Source organism: Paramisgurnus dabryanus, chromosome 1 (assembly GCF_030506205.2).
Source record: "Paramisgurnus dabryanus chromosome 1, PD_genome_1.1, whole genome shotgun sequence".
Classification (NCBI taxonomy): Eukaryota; Metazoa; Chordata; class Actinopteri; order Cypriniformes; family Cobitidae; genus Paramisgurnus; species Paramisgurnus dabryanus.
The window spans coordinates 53,272,384-53,289,579 of NC_133337.1; the positions used below are offsets into that span (position 1 = coordinate 53,272,384).

At 39.4% G+C, this 17,196-nt stretch overlaps 1 protein-coding gene across 2 annotated transcripts; it reads left to right on the forward strand.

The window, feature by feature from the left end:
* The first annotated feature begins 914 nt into the window (after window positions 1-914).
* On the forward strand, window positions 915-15,402 carry foxn2b (forkhead box N2b). 2 transcript variants are annotated; one of them, XM_065242282.1, is made up of 6 exons: window positions 915-1,074; window positions 11,081-11,658; window positions 12,331-12,455; window positions 12,634-12,689; window positions 13,038-13,106; window positions 13,244-15,402. In XM_065242282.1, exons 1-6 carry the CDS (start codon window positions 1,065-1,067, stop codon window positions 13,579-13,581), a joined length of 1,176 nt encoding a protein of 391 aa, XP_065098354.1. In that variant the 5' UTR covers window positions 915-1,064; the 3' UTR covers window positions 13,582-15,402. The 2 variants fall into 2 exon arrangements, with proteins under 2 accessions (XP_065098354.1, XP_065098355.1); XM_065242283.1 differs by lacking the exon at window positions 13,038-13,106.
* Window positions 15,403-17,196: the final 1,794 nt, after the last annotated feature.

The following is a 17,196-nucleotide window of genomic DNA, read 5'->3' on the forward strand; positions in this document are numbered from 1 at the left end:
TGACATATCTATAAGCATACAGTCTTACGTTTGATATGAAGAGCTGTGGCTACAATATGGGAAAGCGTAGGGCAGTAGCTTCATTTAAAAGACATTAAATAAAAAAAAGATATGAGACTTAGTGTAGTAGGCCTATCTGTGAATGTTTCATGTGTGTGAGACCCTTGAGAATGAAGTAACCATGCTATATCTCCTCCCAACTATGTCCTCACTGCCCTCTGTAGAACACGTTTACAGACCCCTCCTCCAGCCCACCTCAATGCCATAAATCAATCATGTGACTGGGAAGCAACATACATACATGGGGTATGCATAAACAGTAGCTTCTATAACGTGGATATGGGTTAAGGCTGTACTTGACTCTCTTTTATTTTTGAATTAAAAATGACTTTATTGCATTTTCACATTTTGGAAAGGAACATGTAAAAATGACAATATATCAAACTTCCGGTATTTCTGACATTCTGTTTGCTTTCTCTTGAGCATAGTAGTTATGTAAGCTGTCTGGTAAGTTTGAATACCATTGTGTAATAGCCTGCGATTGGACCGCGACCCTCCAGGAATCCTTTACTAAATGACGCAACAGCATCTGACCTCATTTCCAACATAAACTGGTTGGTGGTCAAGCCACAGTTTAAGTTGCGGACAAATTCTCAATGAAATATGACGTCAAAACCCAAATTGTGCCTACATTTATTGTCACGCTGTGATTAAAATCATGCATCCACAAGCGTTGCGCTTTTTCATCACAAACCCCTTATTAAGACCGAATGAATAACGTGGTGCAACGCGGAGCGCATGCTGAACGCAATTGCTTAGCTTTGCTAAAAAAGTGCTACTGCGATGCGGCAGTTGTCAGGGGGATATCGGAGAGGAGGGGGTGTGATTGGCTGAAGTGGCCCAGTTGCCTTGGCGACGGTAGGGGGGGTACGGAAGCGTTGCCGTGCGGCGTGATCTCCGCGCTGCGTGGATGGAGGAAGCAGCTGCTGATCTTTTGACACAGCGCGAGCGAAAGGCTACTGCATGAACGCACGGGAGCTTTTGTCGTCGGACTGGACACTATAATGCACGAATGTAAGTGAACGGGTTTCGATTAAATTTGTTATGTTGGTTATTTAAGGGGAAACATTTGTTTTAATCAGATGACAAGTACGAAACGTATCTCGCGAACTGAAATCTAGCCAATAACAATCATTTGACCTCCCTCATATTGTTGTTTACGTTGAACGAAGCATCGTTTTACCTCACTTCTGCTTTAAAATAGTCGTGTGTTAAAAAATAATAAACATTTTAGACCATGTGATCTCGCTAGCCAACTTAGTTGAGTGAAATGCACGCGTTTCGCTGTCGAGCTGACACGAAACCAACCACATAACAGATATTCGTACAGCTTTACGAAATAAACTTGTATCAACAAGAAAAATATTAAAGGAATTTGTTCCGTTTGTATTCCCTGAACGTCAGTAGATGGACAGAGGCTCGCGTGAAGCTCTGGTTTAAAGCCACGTTTTAGCTTGTCGCTAACTGAAGATCCTCGTTCTCGTGAAGACTAACGTTAGTCATCAACATTCTTTTGACATTATCTGCGGAAGTTTTACAAAACGACATACGACACAATATAGCCGTAAGTAACACAGTCTTTAAAACTAGTCTTGGCGCGAAATATTGTCTTCTCTTTTAAATTCAAAACTTAAATTCGAAAATGTAAAAACATTCGAATGGAAGGTGAATCAAACGCCCGTTATTGTATTCATATCATATCAGTTTTAAAGGTTATGGCTGAAGGTTACAATGATACTCAGTTTGTGGCGACTAGTGAGAATCTAGGGCAACTATGTAACAGGAGATCTAAGGGTGGGGGGTGTTATTTTTTGCCCATTATACGCGGTGCATATCCACGGGCATTTATGAGATCGAAACCGAAGGTCTTGGGAGATTAGCTCGTGACTTGTTGATGAAATTGGGTGTTCTGACGCTTACGTGCACTCATTATTTCCGGCGGTAGATATGTCTGAGTGACACTGACACGTGGTCAGGGAGCGAGCATTGCTGGGAACGAGCACAGAACTTCTGCCCAGTTTGTCACATGAGCACATCGTTTAGTTCTGCTGTCTACTTTTGCACTTTAGACTGTAGACTCATTGAGGCCATCTCCAATAGGCAGTTGTAATGTATTTGTGTGAAAGTTCAGTTGGTAACATAGTGGTTGTCATTTGCCAGTTTATTTGCTTTATATTTATTTGTCACATACCTGTGATTATCTGTATGATGTACAGAATTCAGATACTGTATTGGCAGCTATATGTGAAAGAGTAGAATTGCTCAGAGACTTCATTAGTACAGTCCTGTGGTAATGTACTGAATGGCAATAGTGTCTGAGCAGTGGCGTTCTCTGGAGGGCTTTTGTAGGGCGCAGCAAATGATCCCTTGCTTATTGCTTCTCTCCTGGCATTAAACGGTAAATTAATTAGTCTCATTATACTCTCATGATATGATAGATAAGATCTGGCTGCTGGTTGTACAGAGTATATATGCTCAAAAGGTGAGGAAAGGCAGAGTACAGAGTTCGGCCATATTTTAATTTCTTTGAAGAGATGTATCATGTATACTTAAAGGATTAGTCAATTTTCTTAAAAAAAAAAAAAAAAATCCAGATAATTTACTCACCACCATGTCATCCAAAATGTTGATGTCTTTCCTTGTTCAGTCTAGAAGAAATTATGTTTTTTGAGGAAAACATTCCAGGATTTTTCTCATTTTAATGGACTGTAATGGACACCAACGTAACAGTTTTAATGCAGTTTAAAATTGCAGTTTCAACTGAGTTTCGAAGGACTCTAAACAATCCCAAACCAGGCATAAGGGTCTTATCTAGTGACACGATTGTCATTTTTTATAAGAAAAAAAATATGCACTTGTAAACCACAACTTCTCGTCTATCTCCGGTCCTGTGACGTGCCAGCGCGACCTCACGTAAATGCGTAATGTTGTGGAAAGGTCACGTGTAACATATATGAAACGCACATTTGGGGACCATTTTAAACATTAAACTGACAAAAAGACGTTAATTAGTATCATTCGACATGCAACAATGTTGGAACGGTCCTCTTTCTCCACACTTGTAAACACTGGGTCGTAGTTTCGCATACATCATCCGTGACCTCTTGACGTGATGACGTATTGCGTGAGGTCGCGCTGGCGCGTCACAGGATCGAAGATAGACGAGAAGTTGTGGTTTAAAAGTTCATATTTTTTATTTTTCTTGTCAAAAAATGATAATCGTTTCGCTAGACCCTTATGCCTCGTGTGGGATCGTTTAGAGTCCTTTGAAACCCGTTAAAACGGCAATTTTAAACTGCATTAAAACTGTTACTTGTGGGGGCCAATAAAGTCCATTAAAATTAGTAAAATCTAGGATTGTTTTCCTCAAAAAACATAATTTCTTCTCGACTGAACAAAGAAAGACATCAACATCTTGCATCACATGGTGGTGAGTAAATTATCTGGATTTTTTAAAGAAAATGGACTAATCCTTTAACATTTTTGGGATGTTTTTAAAAAACGATTAATTGATTAAAGGTTTGTCCATTAACACGTCAATGTTTCACCATATACGCTAAAGGCAACCACAGGGCTCAACGCAAATATTTTTTTATACTGGCCCAGTCGGGCCAGCGGTTCAGATTTTCACTTGCCCTGCCAAAATGTTCACTGGCCCCAATAAAAAATGTCAGTGTCACATATTTAAAAATAATAATTCAAAAGTCAAATATAATTGTATACATATACAACAGACATGAAAAAAGGCTCCCAACTTTTCTGCTTTACCTGTAAACTGACAGCAGTCTGTGCAAAATATTGCATCGTTTATTTCGTTGTGTTTTACCCGAGTAAATATCTGCTTCCAAAATGTTAAATAATATACATTGATGAAAATATATTTTAGTGACTGAGGGTGAAACCATCAGAAATTTGCTTATAGAAACCTTTTTTTCATGTCAATAAACCGGCTAAATCAATAAACCGGCTATGCATGGGATTTGGAGATTTGTCAGGTTTCTCGCTGGCAGTGACATCACTGTCTAGTCATTCAAAAAGCCGGTGGGACATCTTTCTAAAGTTATACTGTTGTATCTCTTCTCATGTCTGCAGAACCTGTAACATGAGCTTTTAATTTCGCAGTTTGAGTCGAGAGCAGACTTTTATGTATTACATTATGCTTACTTCCGTTTGTAACATTTATCTATTAGGCTAAAGGCAGAGACATTGACACATGAACAAAACTGCGAAAAAGCAGGATAAGACATTTACATGCAACGCATAATCAGGGTAATAAGCATTTATGAGCCATTTATGGGTGTTTTACAAGTTTACATGACCCTACACGTTATCCTTTTATTAACCATAATCGGCATAAGGCGTAAGATGTGCATGTAAACGCACTTAGTGTCATGATAAATGTTTCAAATATAACAGTACATTACTACAAGCAAACGTGGCACATACGAATCACAGACTGGATAGTTTTTTATTTTTCTTCTGCAGTACAACTTTTAGAATTGGATTTTGGTAAGATGTTTAGGCTTATCCAGTCTCAAAAGCAAACAGATCAAACTTATGTCCAAGCTTTTATTGCCCCTTTAACGACAACGGCTTTGTTTAGTGACCCCTCCTCTCATTATACCTCCAGCTGCACATATTTCTCATCTGCTGTTAGCCTTTTTTTGTTCTTCATGCCCTCAGTGATAGACCAGGAGGCTCACATCCCCAGGAGGCTATAACGCTGCGGTTGCCATGGCTACGTTGTGACACTGGGGCGTGGTAATCAAATATAGGCGACTGCTCTGGATTTCAGTTGCAAATGCGAGCTTTTTTCCCCTCATTTGCCTGGGCCGTGTCACACCTCGTGCCCACCCCAACCCCCAGCCTTGTGCTCTTAGACTTGGTCTGTCACGCTTCTTCTCGCTTAGCTTTCCTTTGCTTCTTTCTTGAAAGATTTAAGCCGGAGGAGCAGCCGGCAGGCCATTAGGGCCCCTGTGTCCATTGACAGTGATGCTAATGTCAGGCCCTGCCTTGATGAGGAGAGCTTGCCCCAGTACCACAGCCTGTGTGTCATTGTGGTTACAATGGGCTCTATTGTGTGGGTCACTCCTGTGTGAATAAACAGGGTGTGTTTAATTGAGACCGTAGGGTGTGACAATAGCACAGGACGAATGCCAGACAGCATGCAGTGGAGACTCTGTGAGGCCCGTGTGTATGAATGCATATATGCCACCAGCATTTAAACATTGATCCTACAGTAAACTATGCTTGTATGTGTTGCATTTTTATGTGGATCGTGACGCAAAACAAACTAGTGCATTGTGTATTTACTACTCTGGATTAAAGCTTTTGAGATTCCAGAACCCTTGCATATGAATGTATTTAAGTAGCTTAGCTTTGAAATGTGGTGCAGAATTGGGGCAAAAAGGAGCCCCAAACAAACTAACAACAACAACAGGGCCTTTGTACTGTACTTTGTACTGAGTCCTTTGAAAGTTCCTGAAGTTAGTCTGATATTCTCTGTCGAATACCTTTTAGCAAGTAGAATACCTGATTCAGGTATATAAAGAGAAAAATAAGAAAAAGTTGTTAATCTCCAGCCGTTTTCTAAAAGGTTACTTAGGTGACCTTCCTGCTGGGCTTTTAGATCAGCCTTCACACAGGAATGGAGATGCGCTGGGAGCCCTTGAGTTAGAACTGATGCTTGACAGACCAAAATCAGAAGCAACAGGATAGAAAAGCTCTCTGCTTGTTTTTTTTAGCAGAGACCTGTAATTCAAATGGGCTTTTTAAGCATGCTTGAACACGTAGCAGACTTCTTGATCTCCATCTCCAACTGTTTTATTACAGGTCCACATGCTCTTTGCGCCACTCTGCTCTTTACTCGCTAATGCAAACATAAGCGATTCAATGGTGAATAAATCCTTCTGCAAACTTTGATGGAAATTACTTACTGAATGCTGAAAAATTCAATAGAATTGGTTATTTTTTATACTTGCGTCTAATAAACTATAAACTATGATATCGTTTATTTTTTACAATGTTACCCTGCGGTTGTTAGGGTTGTCAGTAAGTTTGCTAGAAGCTTGCTTTTTAGTTTAAAGATACTATCCCAAAGACTCTGGTCTCTCCTTAGTGCAAACCCCGGAATATAGTCTGTTTTTTTATTTCGTGTACACGTTTAGTCAAACGCACAGCCTAGCAAAGTATTGTTTATTTGACTCGTATGTGAACATTCAACATTCACACATTCAACGTATATTCTCCTGTATGTGCATGCACATCCTACGTGTACAATGTACACTGGGTTTCAAAAATCCAGCGGTGCGCGTACAGTACAAACACACACTTTTGTTGACGAAAATTGTGTTATGCACACTGTACACGGACCCTTGCGTATAGGGCTGTCACAATGATTAAATAGTCGTCTCATCATGATTGTTTGATCTCATCGTGATAATTTCAGATCAGCGCAATGATTGCACATCTCTCTAAAAAACCCGATTGTAATTTTTGACAAGAAAAAAATATGCACTTTTAAACCACAACTTCTCGTCTATCTCCGGTCCTGTGATGCGCCAGTGCGACCTCACGCAATACATCATCACGTCAATAGGTCACGGATGATGTATGCGAAACTACGCCCCAGTGTTTACAAGTGGGGAGAAAGAGGACCATTCCGACGTTGTTGCAGGGCTCCAAACTGCCACCAAAATTTGAGAGTGCGCCACTGAATTTTACTTTCAGTCGTACATGTGCGACCAGTAAATTTGACCTTTTTTTCTGATGTGACACTAAATTTGAACTAGCACTATGTACTTTCTGCATCTATCATCAAAGCATTTATCAGTAATACAGTGGACATTTTTAGAATTGTGATTATTTGGTTAGCATGTTGATTTACGGTGTGTGCCCCAAATTTTTTTGGTTGCACCCCTAAAATTTTAGTTAGTCTGGATCCCTGTGTTGTACGTCGAATGATACTAATTAATGTCTTTGTGTCAGTTTATTGTTTAAAATGGTCCGCAAATGTGCGTTTCATATATATAACACGTGAACTTTCTACGTCACTATACATTTCCGTTAGGTCGCGCTGGCGAGTCACAGGACCAGATTTGGGATCGTTTAGAGTCCTTTGAAACTTTGAAAACTTTGACGTTGAAAAAAACTGTTAAGTGTTGGGGTCCATTAAAGTCCATTAAAATGAGACGAATCCGGGAATGTTTTCCTCAAAAAACATAATTTTTTCTCGATTGAAAAAAGAAAGACATCAACATCAACATTTTGGATGACATGGTGGTGAGTTAATTATCTGGATTTTTTTTTTAAGAAAATTGACTAATCCTTTAATATTTACTGCCAGGTAAACCTTGCAAAAGATTTGATTTAAATAATCACAACAATGTATAAAAATTATTTCATGTACAAACAAAAAATATATGAGAATTACATGTCAAAAGCAATAAAACAGGCAATTAATCATCACAATCGTCCCAATTTATAAGACAATTAATCGTCAGCCAAATTTCATAATCCTGACAGCACTACTTGCGTACACATAAAATATTGATTATACTTTGTTTTTAAGTCAATAGTGTTGTTTGTTTATTTGATCATTATTTTTAGAATCAAACAATAAAAGGCAACAGTACACTTATCTTCAACAAGCGTCATTTTTTTAAGTTACATTCAAGTCAACAAACAAAGTTATTACTTGAGTTTATGTGTCTACTCATATGTCACCCTGCACACAAGCAATAATTATGGCCTCTTAGATCATTTAGCTCATATTTATGTTTTATACATTCAATAATACAACATTAAACAATTCCCCTGCTTTTCAGAGAGCCCAGTTGTGATATTGTATTCCCCCCAGTTGTTTTTGTAAACTGCCCCTCCCTTAAACAGAAGTTGATTGTGGGTTTGTTTGTCTCTCTTTGTGTTTTAATTGGCTAAAAGCAGTAAAGTGACATCATTAGCATTTTCTGCCTGTGTGGCTGGAGTGTTTGGAGATGGGCTGATAAGTTTGTTTTGGGGGGAGTTATATTTGTCTTGCTAATGAGTGCCACATTGAGTGTGGCGATCAGGTCTCCGGTCAGGACGGGAAGCAGACGTGCATATGCTATAAATGACATCCTTGTTTTTCAGTGGCTATATGGAAAGAGACAACCAGAGTTACAGAAGAGAAGAACAGCATGCAGTGTAATGTTGTGGGGAGTTTGTTATAGGTGTGGACGTTTTCTGCACCTTTTAATACAGTGAGATTTGTAGAAGGTTTGTATTTGTGTCGGGGGTGTTTTTGAACGATTTTTGAAGAAGGCGAACCCTCTCTTTGCTACCTCCAGTCTGTTCTTCAGAGTGAGAAAGAGAGTGATTCAGAGCAGCACTTTATGTGATTATTTATTTATTGATGTGCTGTATGGTTTCCATGGTAGTGGGTATAATAGTGGGCAGAGAAACATTCACTCTTCTAGGCACTCAGCCTCTTTTACTTGAGCTGATTATTTATTTATCAATATTCGGTGTGCTTTCCATGCCTGTCCATTAGAGAAAGTCACTTAGTCTGTGTCAGTGTAGGTTTCTGATTGGTTTCTGCAAGCTATTAGGCTTCCTGTTTCTTTAGGCGTTGTGGGGCGCCAGGTTGGGCCCCAGCAATCAAATGAACAGACTTGAACTGAGCATCACTTATGCTCTCTTTCCAGGTCTGTCCTATTGCCTTGCACTAGCATTGCTTTAATGCATGTAAAGGCTTGTTTTAGTTGTGTGTAGGTCCTGCGGCGTAGCCTTGATGCCGAAGGCTACGCGTCAGTTTTTATTTATGCTTCTGCGTTGTCATTTGCATCGACTTGTATTTACACATTCAGACACACTTGTATTTACACATTCAGATTCGGTAGTATCTACGCGTTTAACCCACAGCAGCAGTACAACAGACAAAGAAGAATCAGATTGGCCAGTAAACCCATAAATGAAGAAGAAGAAGCATCTCGTGTGAATGTTATGTTAAAAAGACCATTGGTGATGCAGGTAAATGGACAGGGACTATTGTTGCAGTTTGTGTTTATCACAACCTTAACTTGACCTTTTATGTTTTTAACGTCGTAAGCAGAAATCTATGAGTTTTTTTTACCTGACGGGAGGGATTCTAGTAGACCAATCACAGCACTTTTGGTCTGCGTAGAACAGATGCGTCGTCACATTTTTGCAGAGGTGTCCGTCAAGCTACGCACAGCCTATGCACAGCCTAATTCGTAGAACCCTACGCACAACTATAAAGCCAGCTTGAATCAGACAGTTCATTACGATACGATACATTATCGTTTTTTTCCGCCAGTGATGCAATATTTGCGGATACATCAAACAATTATTTGATGCAATTACAATTCAATTTGATTAATTTATTAATGTTTTTAAATTATGTGCCTAGTTTGCGGTTACATTTTTATAAAAATTACAAATGCAACCAAAGAATATATCATTAAAGGCGGGGGGCATGATTTTTGAAAAACACTTTGGTAAAGGGAGTTAGGCTGAGTACCAAAACACACCTGTAGCCAAATAGCAGTAAGGGGCGTGTCTGCAAACCGATAATGTTGCCTGGGTTGCATATGTGTCTATGAAAAGAAGGTCCAGATTCTATTGGGGTATGGGCGTGTTTGTTTAGGTGATTTCAAATATCAACATTGGCTTTCAGAGATCATGCACCCCGCCTCTCTGAAAATGGCATAATCTCTGTCTTAATTGGAACATTTAGAACAACAAACTTCTAACAAAAAATACACTATTTTAAATAAAGAAAAATAAATAATGAGGGGCAAAATGTCACACAAAATCAAGCTTGGCAACGGTCAAAGTCTTTCATTATTTTGTGCCAAAATGTGCAATAAAATGTGCAATATTTATTTAACTTAGGATATAATTTGATATTAAAAAATAAAGTTGTAATACTTTGATCTGTCACACCTAGATCTAACAGTCAAACAAGTGCTGCAGTGGTCTCTTTTGAGAGATTTGTTTTTTCTTAAAAAAAAAAATCAACTGATCAACATGTTCAGGAGAGGAGGACACTCTTTCTTTTTGCATGGACAATATCACCTGCAGTGTAAACACACGCTTGTCTTCTTTTGCTGTTTTCACCTCTACAACTGCTTTACTGTTGCATTGCATTCACTTGCTGACGCTAGCAGATTAAAAAAAGAAAATGCACACTTTGGCGGAAATGCGTAGATGGACGTTGCGTCAAGGAATGAGGATGTATAGAGTATTCAAATAAATGTATCTCAAATTGATATTTTATGTGTGGCATTGAAGCGTCGTATCGTTAGAAATGTAATCGATGTATTGTTACACCCCTACTAGGTTATCTAGTGTAGTTGGGCTGGTGTGTTATTATATTGAAGATAAGAGGCATGGTTCTCTTAAACACTTAAGTAAGGGGCCCTTAACTGTGTTCTCAAGGACTCTTTAAGGGCCTCTTAATTCCCACAAGAGAAAGGGGAATGGATGAAGCGGAGAGGAAAGAATAGTTGTACTGTAGAAGAAAGTATGCATGTATGCAAAGACCGACAATTAGAAAATAACAAGAATGTGTGGATAGAATAGAACTTGATTTAATGCATTGAAGATTTTTTCTGGACTGTAGTGACTGTAACTTACATTGAACAGTTTAAAAATTAAAACTGATTTTTTAAAGACACTGACTATTTACTATCAAATATATACGTCAGTGTCTGCTATAAAGACTCAACTTTTATTGTATTACATTTATGATCGTACATTTGGTAGACTTTTCCAGAGGGTCTTAAGTTTGGTTATTATCCGCAATTTCCTCTTCATGAAACCACGCGTGTGCATTTTATTCCTGATTTGATCATAAACTATCTCATGACGTGCTGTCCTATTATGCTGGTGAATGATTACACTGTCAGTGTGTATAACTTCTTGTTCCAATGACGTGCGTCCTTACTACGACACACCCTTTATTTTTCATGTTTTGGATTTGTTCTCTAACACTTTCCATCATTCTCCCTTTACCTAGACCCTCCTGGTTTGATGGGTCCGATAATTGGGATGTCTCCAGATAAGAAAGCTGAATCCCCTGGAGCGCAGGCCGTGTGCGGAGCAGGGACTCTCCCTGAGGCAGAGAGCGCTTCTAGTCCAATGGCCACCAGTCTGGACCAGATCAGTCGAGCTGGGGCACTGAGCGTCGTTGGAGGTGAATCTGAAGACGATGAGCTAACCAACCTAAACTGGCTTCACGAGAACTTGCTACAGAACTTCACTCTCGGAGGACCCGAGGCACAACCCAACAACAGCCCGCTGTTTGACATCGAGGGAGGCGGCGGATCGCCAAACGGCAACACAACTTCGCCCGCCTCTTCCGTTTCGACGGGGGGAGATCCTTACAAGTCAAAGCCTCCCTTCTCTTTCTCCTTACTGATATACATGGCAATCGAGCAGTCGCCCAGCAAATCTCTCCCCGTGAAGGACATCTACGGCTGGATCCTCAAGCATTTTCCGTATTTCTCTAGCGCCCCTACTGGCTGGAAAAACTCAGTGCGCCACAACCTGTCCCTCAACAAGTGCTTCTGCAAAGTAGAGCGAAGCATAGGAAAGGTAAGGGGAATTCCCTTGTGGTGTACATTGGAACATCATCTTTTTCTCAAGAATGATTCACACGGCATTGCTGCAGATGTTTCACTAACTGGGTCAGTGTATATAGTCGTTGACTGCAGTGTGCTAACATGGTAGTCAAGAGGAATATGGGTTTAGGGCTTTTTGAAAGCCATTGAATTCCAAGCAGAACACAATGGAGTGAGGCAGGTGTTTTCATTATTTGTATGTAAACGGTAGATGACAATGATTTATGGAATGGTGAGGCTGATATGTTTCATTAACGTGTGACATTGTGTGAATCTGTGGGTTTCATGCGTCTCAGCCTGGTGTCTGTTGCCATGGCGATGTTTCCTCTTTCCTGTTTATGAACACGGCTAGTCAAGTGAGTCAAGGTCATATTCCCCCTGCAGGACCGCACCTTAGACAAAGGGTGATGAGTTGTGTATTCATACACACACAAAAACCCAATGCGAACACTATGCTAAAATTCCACACCCCTCCCACAAGGTCGCCATAGTTTAGTTTACTAATGATTATTAAGCAATGGATGGTTTTTGTGGTTGTATCGCACAGACAGATGGTGTGGCCTTTGCTCATTTAACCTCATAACAGTGGTTTTAATAGCATGCTTGTTTTTGCACTTCTGACTCCTCCCCTTTCTGTTTCCTCTAGACCAATGGGAAAGGCTCTCTATGGTGCGTTCACCCGGAGTTCCGGCCCATGCTGATGCAAGCTCTGAGGAAGCAGCACTTCCCGAATGCACATGCCTTCTGCACCCCTCCTGCCTCCCCTCCGAGGTATTAACACTGGGTTTTGTTCATGTCCCATACATTTTTACTGAAAGCACAGAATTTGATCAAAACTACAGTAAACTTCATATTAAAAATGTTGGTTTACTGCTGATATTTTGTGTTGTTACCCAAATTAAATCATAATTTATGTAGTTATGTAGTAATCTCCCTATCTTCTCTATAGTGCCTCTTCTCCTCCTCATCACCTTTTCTTGTCCGAGCAGGGCTGTGCCCTTAAAGGTTAGTAGTACATTTCATTGGTTCACATACTTCACAATTCGCTCGCATTCCTTATTTATTATTAGCAGACATATCATCACACATTGAAAATGATCACTCATCTCAACTGCTTTTGTTCTGATCACCCCCTACTGGCCAAGTATACATACTGCACAGTGATGCCATCTCTTTCCTGTATCCGTAACCTTGACAACCAAGGCAGTGATACTTTTAAATGAGAGAGAGACTGTTTCGCCACTGGGTGGAAGTGACTCATTCACTTAAACGCACACATACACAGGCAGAAACGCACACCAGTCGTCAGTACCTGTGTGTGTGTGCGCATCAAACATTTCTTTCTTTTTCCAGAATGTGATTTTGATGCTGCCTCCGCCATGATGCTGTTAAAGTCTGCCTCCGAGCAGAACATTGACTCATGTAAGACCGCTATCATACATCCACATGTTTTTTTTATTATTCATGTATCACATCAAAAAACACTTCTTCGTATTTGTTCATTTATGCACATAATCTAATCATCAGTTGTGACTCTGTATATGGTTTATTTGACCCAGATGATCAAGACGGACCCATAGATCTGTCGCGAAGGGATGTAGTGGTTGTGATTCGCGATCCAAAGCAGGATCACAATTACAGCAGCACCCCCGCCACTCCCTGCCAGAAGCCTTCACAACCGCTCGACTTTAGTCTGGGTTCGCACCACGAGCGGGAAAAAGAAGATCGAGGCAGATGGGTTCAGGGCCCGTTATCAGGGAAGAGGAGCAGGAGAGATTCTCGGCCTGAGGTGGACGAGGAGCTTAAGGAGGCAGCCGGTTCGCTTTTGCACCTGGCCGGCATTCGCACGAGTTTAGTCGCCTCGAGACGCAAGAGCAGGAAGCTCAGTCGGAATTGATCCCCGACCCTGCAAACTTTCTTACCCCATCCCTATTCTGTGACTCCATCCTGTGGCCTGCCCGACCTCTTTGTTCTGGTTTGGTGTATCTTCCTTCGTGTTTTGTTTTTTTCTTTAGTTGTTTTAACCGGGATAACGTCCTGGTCTACTCATCAAACATGGCAATACGAACACAGGAGAGAAAAGCCATACGGACACGAACATCCCACATCATTTAAGTTTGTCAATGACATGAATTGAAGATGTTAATTGTCAAAAAGCTTCAGACTTTTACAGAAGATTTGCATGCTTCCACCTCTAAATCAACGAAAAACATATTTATACAGAAAATGAATGCATGGATTTTAAGAGCCCCTCTCCTGTTTCTGCATAATAGAGGGGAAATTTTTTGTAAGTGCCATTGATTTAGGATCATAAGACATTGGTTCATAAACACGAGACAAAGAGAAATGCAATAATTAGTTGACCTAAATACCTGTAGTTATTTTATTTTTGTACTGCTGGTTTATATCCTGTGTGGTGGTGATGGCATGCCAGTGGGAGCCTTTTGCTGACGCACTTATGATGTCAAAACCGTGTGACTTCGCTCCAGCGTCCTCATTGGATCAGTTTGCATCCCCAACCTGACCACTATGACATTGAGAACCTGGGGGACAGATTGAAAGCTTTTCGTTGCATGCACAAGAACCTAAGTGTTACTCCAGCTGATCTGCATCACCAGGTGTTTTATCATCCCACCCTGCACTGACATGAATAAATGCTTTTCATTAAAGGCCAATCACAACAAGAACTTCTTTACATCTACTGCAAGAAATGTAAACCACTTATCCCTCACTGCTCCTTGACATTTTGTTGGTGCAAAGTGTCACAGAATCAGGCTGTTGTCATGTTTTGTATTGCTTCAACCTGTGGGACAGTACCTCCAGTAATGGGTTTTTACGCTTCTTCAAACTTCCAGAGTTCCCAAAGCTTGAGAGGAAACCAGAGACAATGTGAACTGCACAATAAACTGGCCTGCAAAGAAGCGAAAACATTTTGCGTAGCTCACTCGAGGAGCTGACCGAGAAAAGTCATAGGAACCGAAATTATATTTGTGTAGCAAGGAGCGGAAAGGCGATTGGAGAGCCAGAAACACTCTACAGGAATATGACTGAAGCATCACTGGGTGAGGAGTAAAAACTTTTTGGACTACAGTTACAGATCGCCAAAGTTGATGCTCACAAAATTTGCTTGGCTGTGTGTACGCTGTGACCCTGAACCATTGTTTGTTTGATTTGATTGAGGTTTTAATTGTTTGTTTGAGGCTACGTGATAATTTTATATACCCGAGCATGTGAAATTGTGAAATATAACTGCCATCTGCCCCCTCACGCTGGCATATCAGAACCTAGAACTTATTATTTGAGTTCAATAATATTATGTCAAAACTGCCTATCCTTGTAAAGTTATTTTCCTGTCACTTTAACCATGGCTGCCAATTTCTGGACACCCCCCTCCCTCTTTGGCTGTGCATTGTGCTGATATTGAATGCAAGTATTAATGGAAGGGGGTAAGAAGTAGTTTTAGAACCTGATGCCAATTTTGAAAGAAGCTGCCTATTAATTATTATTATTATTAAAATATGAGCCACTTATAGTTGCCACTTCCCCATCAATTTTGTCGTGTTCATTTGCCATGTGTTTGTGGCAGACTGAACCTGATTTTTTATTTTGTAAGCTAACCTCTGTTAATAAAAGGTTTATAAAGTTTATTTTTGCCAAAGATATGCAATTGTTGCATTATATATGGTATTAAAGAATAAAGAGTTCTTTCTTTTACCTATTTATTGTTTATTTTTGTTATTTATTATAAAACAACTTTGAAGTAATAAAGTGATACATTTAGAAATAGAATACGTAAGGAATAATTGTCAATAGGCCGTTAAATTATAAAAAAAATTAATTTCGATTAATTTAATGGACCGGATCAATAATTCTGCTTATACCACAGTTACCAAATATATTGCTCTGGTGCCTATTTTTAAGGTTAGGTGTGCGCCCTGTGTTATAATAGTTTACTAATTGAATACTGATGATACGGATAATGTGTAAAAATCTAGATAATTTTTAAAAGATAACTTTTTTATTTTTTATTTAAAGGATAAGCAGTGTACAAAACACAATTATATTGATTCAGATGAATAATATTGTTGGGATCACAGTCAGAGGGATTATTTGTCACAGTCAATCAAAATCTATTGCAATTTAAGCACACAAACTACAATAAACATAATGCTGTTGTCTGGGTTTTCATTATTGGTAGTGCAAACAGGCCTTTATTGTTACTTTTCAAATGTAAGTACTCTACTCACGTACATTAGTATGCTCTTACACCCGTGACGTCACATGATTTCACCACATAGTATGTTTACGCAATTGAGTGGCACCCATAAACAAGCAGTTTGGATGCTTTTGATTTTACATGTTTGATTGAATTTTGTGTAAAAATGTGTTTTGGTAGTCTGACCAAATAATGGGTCAACAAAAAGATTACATTGTTCATTGCCAGCTGTTTCTGTTTTGACAAACCTTTTTTATGCATGTTACACATACAGACAATGCATACCGGGAATATTGTAAATAGAAATTGTTTGTTATGGGTGATATAACTGTAGGAACATGGTTTCCTAAGTTTATTTTTTCAAATGGGTTGATTTTTTTATAATTTGTCATGGCCTTAACAATATAATATTTTCTGTAAAAATTGTGTTACAGATGGGTTTTAGCGGCAACGACACAAACGGCTTTTACTTCCGAATAGGTATAGAATCAATAACCGAAGGCGGCATCCGATGAGTCTATCCGCGTCTGGATCGAAGTTTACATCCGGTCTCTGCTTGTTTATCAGTCTTGCTTTTGACTAACTGACCTCTGAAACAAATACTTTGTGGAAAATAAAAAATGTTTCGGTTTCCTAAACACGATGGAGACCAACGGACCAACGTGTGCTAAGAAATTTGGCAACAGGTAAGATTTTAAGGATTTGTGGTTAACATTGTGTACATTAATTTTACACACTACGTTAGTTCATTTACAGTATAGTAGTTGATACGTTTTAGCTACGAATTGAACTAAGGTAATTTACTGGTTATTTATTTTCTTTATTATCAGAAAAATCTACCCTAGAAGAACTCTGTTGTTTGATTCTTTGATATAGGCTAGTCTACCGGAAGTTATGTTGGTCCACAAAAGCCGTTAGTTTATATTGCTATAGGTGAAACCGTTTATAGCTAAAATTATGAAATCCTGTTGTCCAAATTGTGTCAATTCTGTTACTGTCAAACTCCGATAACAATGTAGAGTATCAGTGTTGACAGTCGTGTCGTGTGTGTGTGTGTGTGTGTATAATAAAATATTATTAAATAATACAAAATATAAGCATTTAAAAGTAGAAAAATGACTTTAGGCACCAAATTTACATGCAATTGTAATAACCCACATATCAGATATGTTCGTTTTCAGAACCTCTGCTTTAGGTGTATTACAGCGCCATCTTGTGATGAAATGTGTTCATAGACAATATTTGCTGGCACAAACTAATAATTTTATTGTACACAGAAATAACTACAGAACTAAA

Excerpts from the sequence above, each read along its gene's own strand:
- foxn2b (XM_065242282.1), top strand. Across the intron at positions 11,659-12,330 it reads TAGAGCGAAGCATAGGAAAG|ACCAATGGGAAAGGCTCTCT; the intron begins GTAAGGGGAATT and ends TGTTTCCTCTAG. Across the intron at positions 12,690-13,037 it reads GCAGGGCTGTGCCCTTAAAG|AATGTGATTTTGATGCTGCC; the intron begins GTTAGTAGTACA and ends TTCTTTTTCCAG.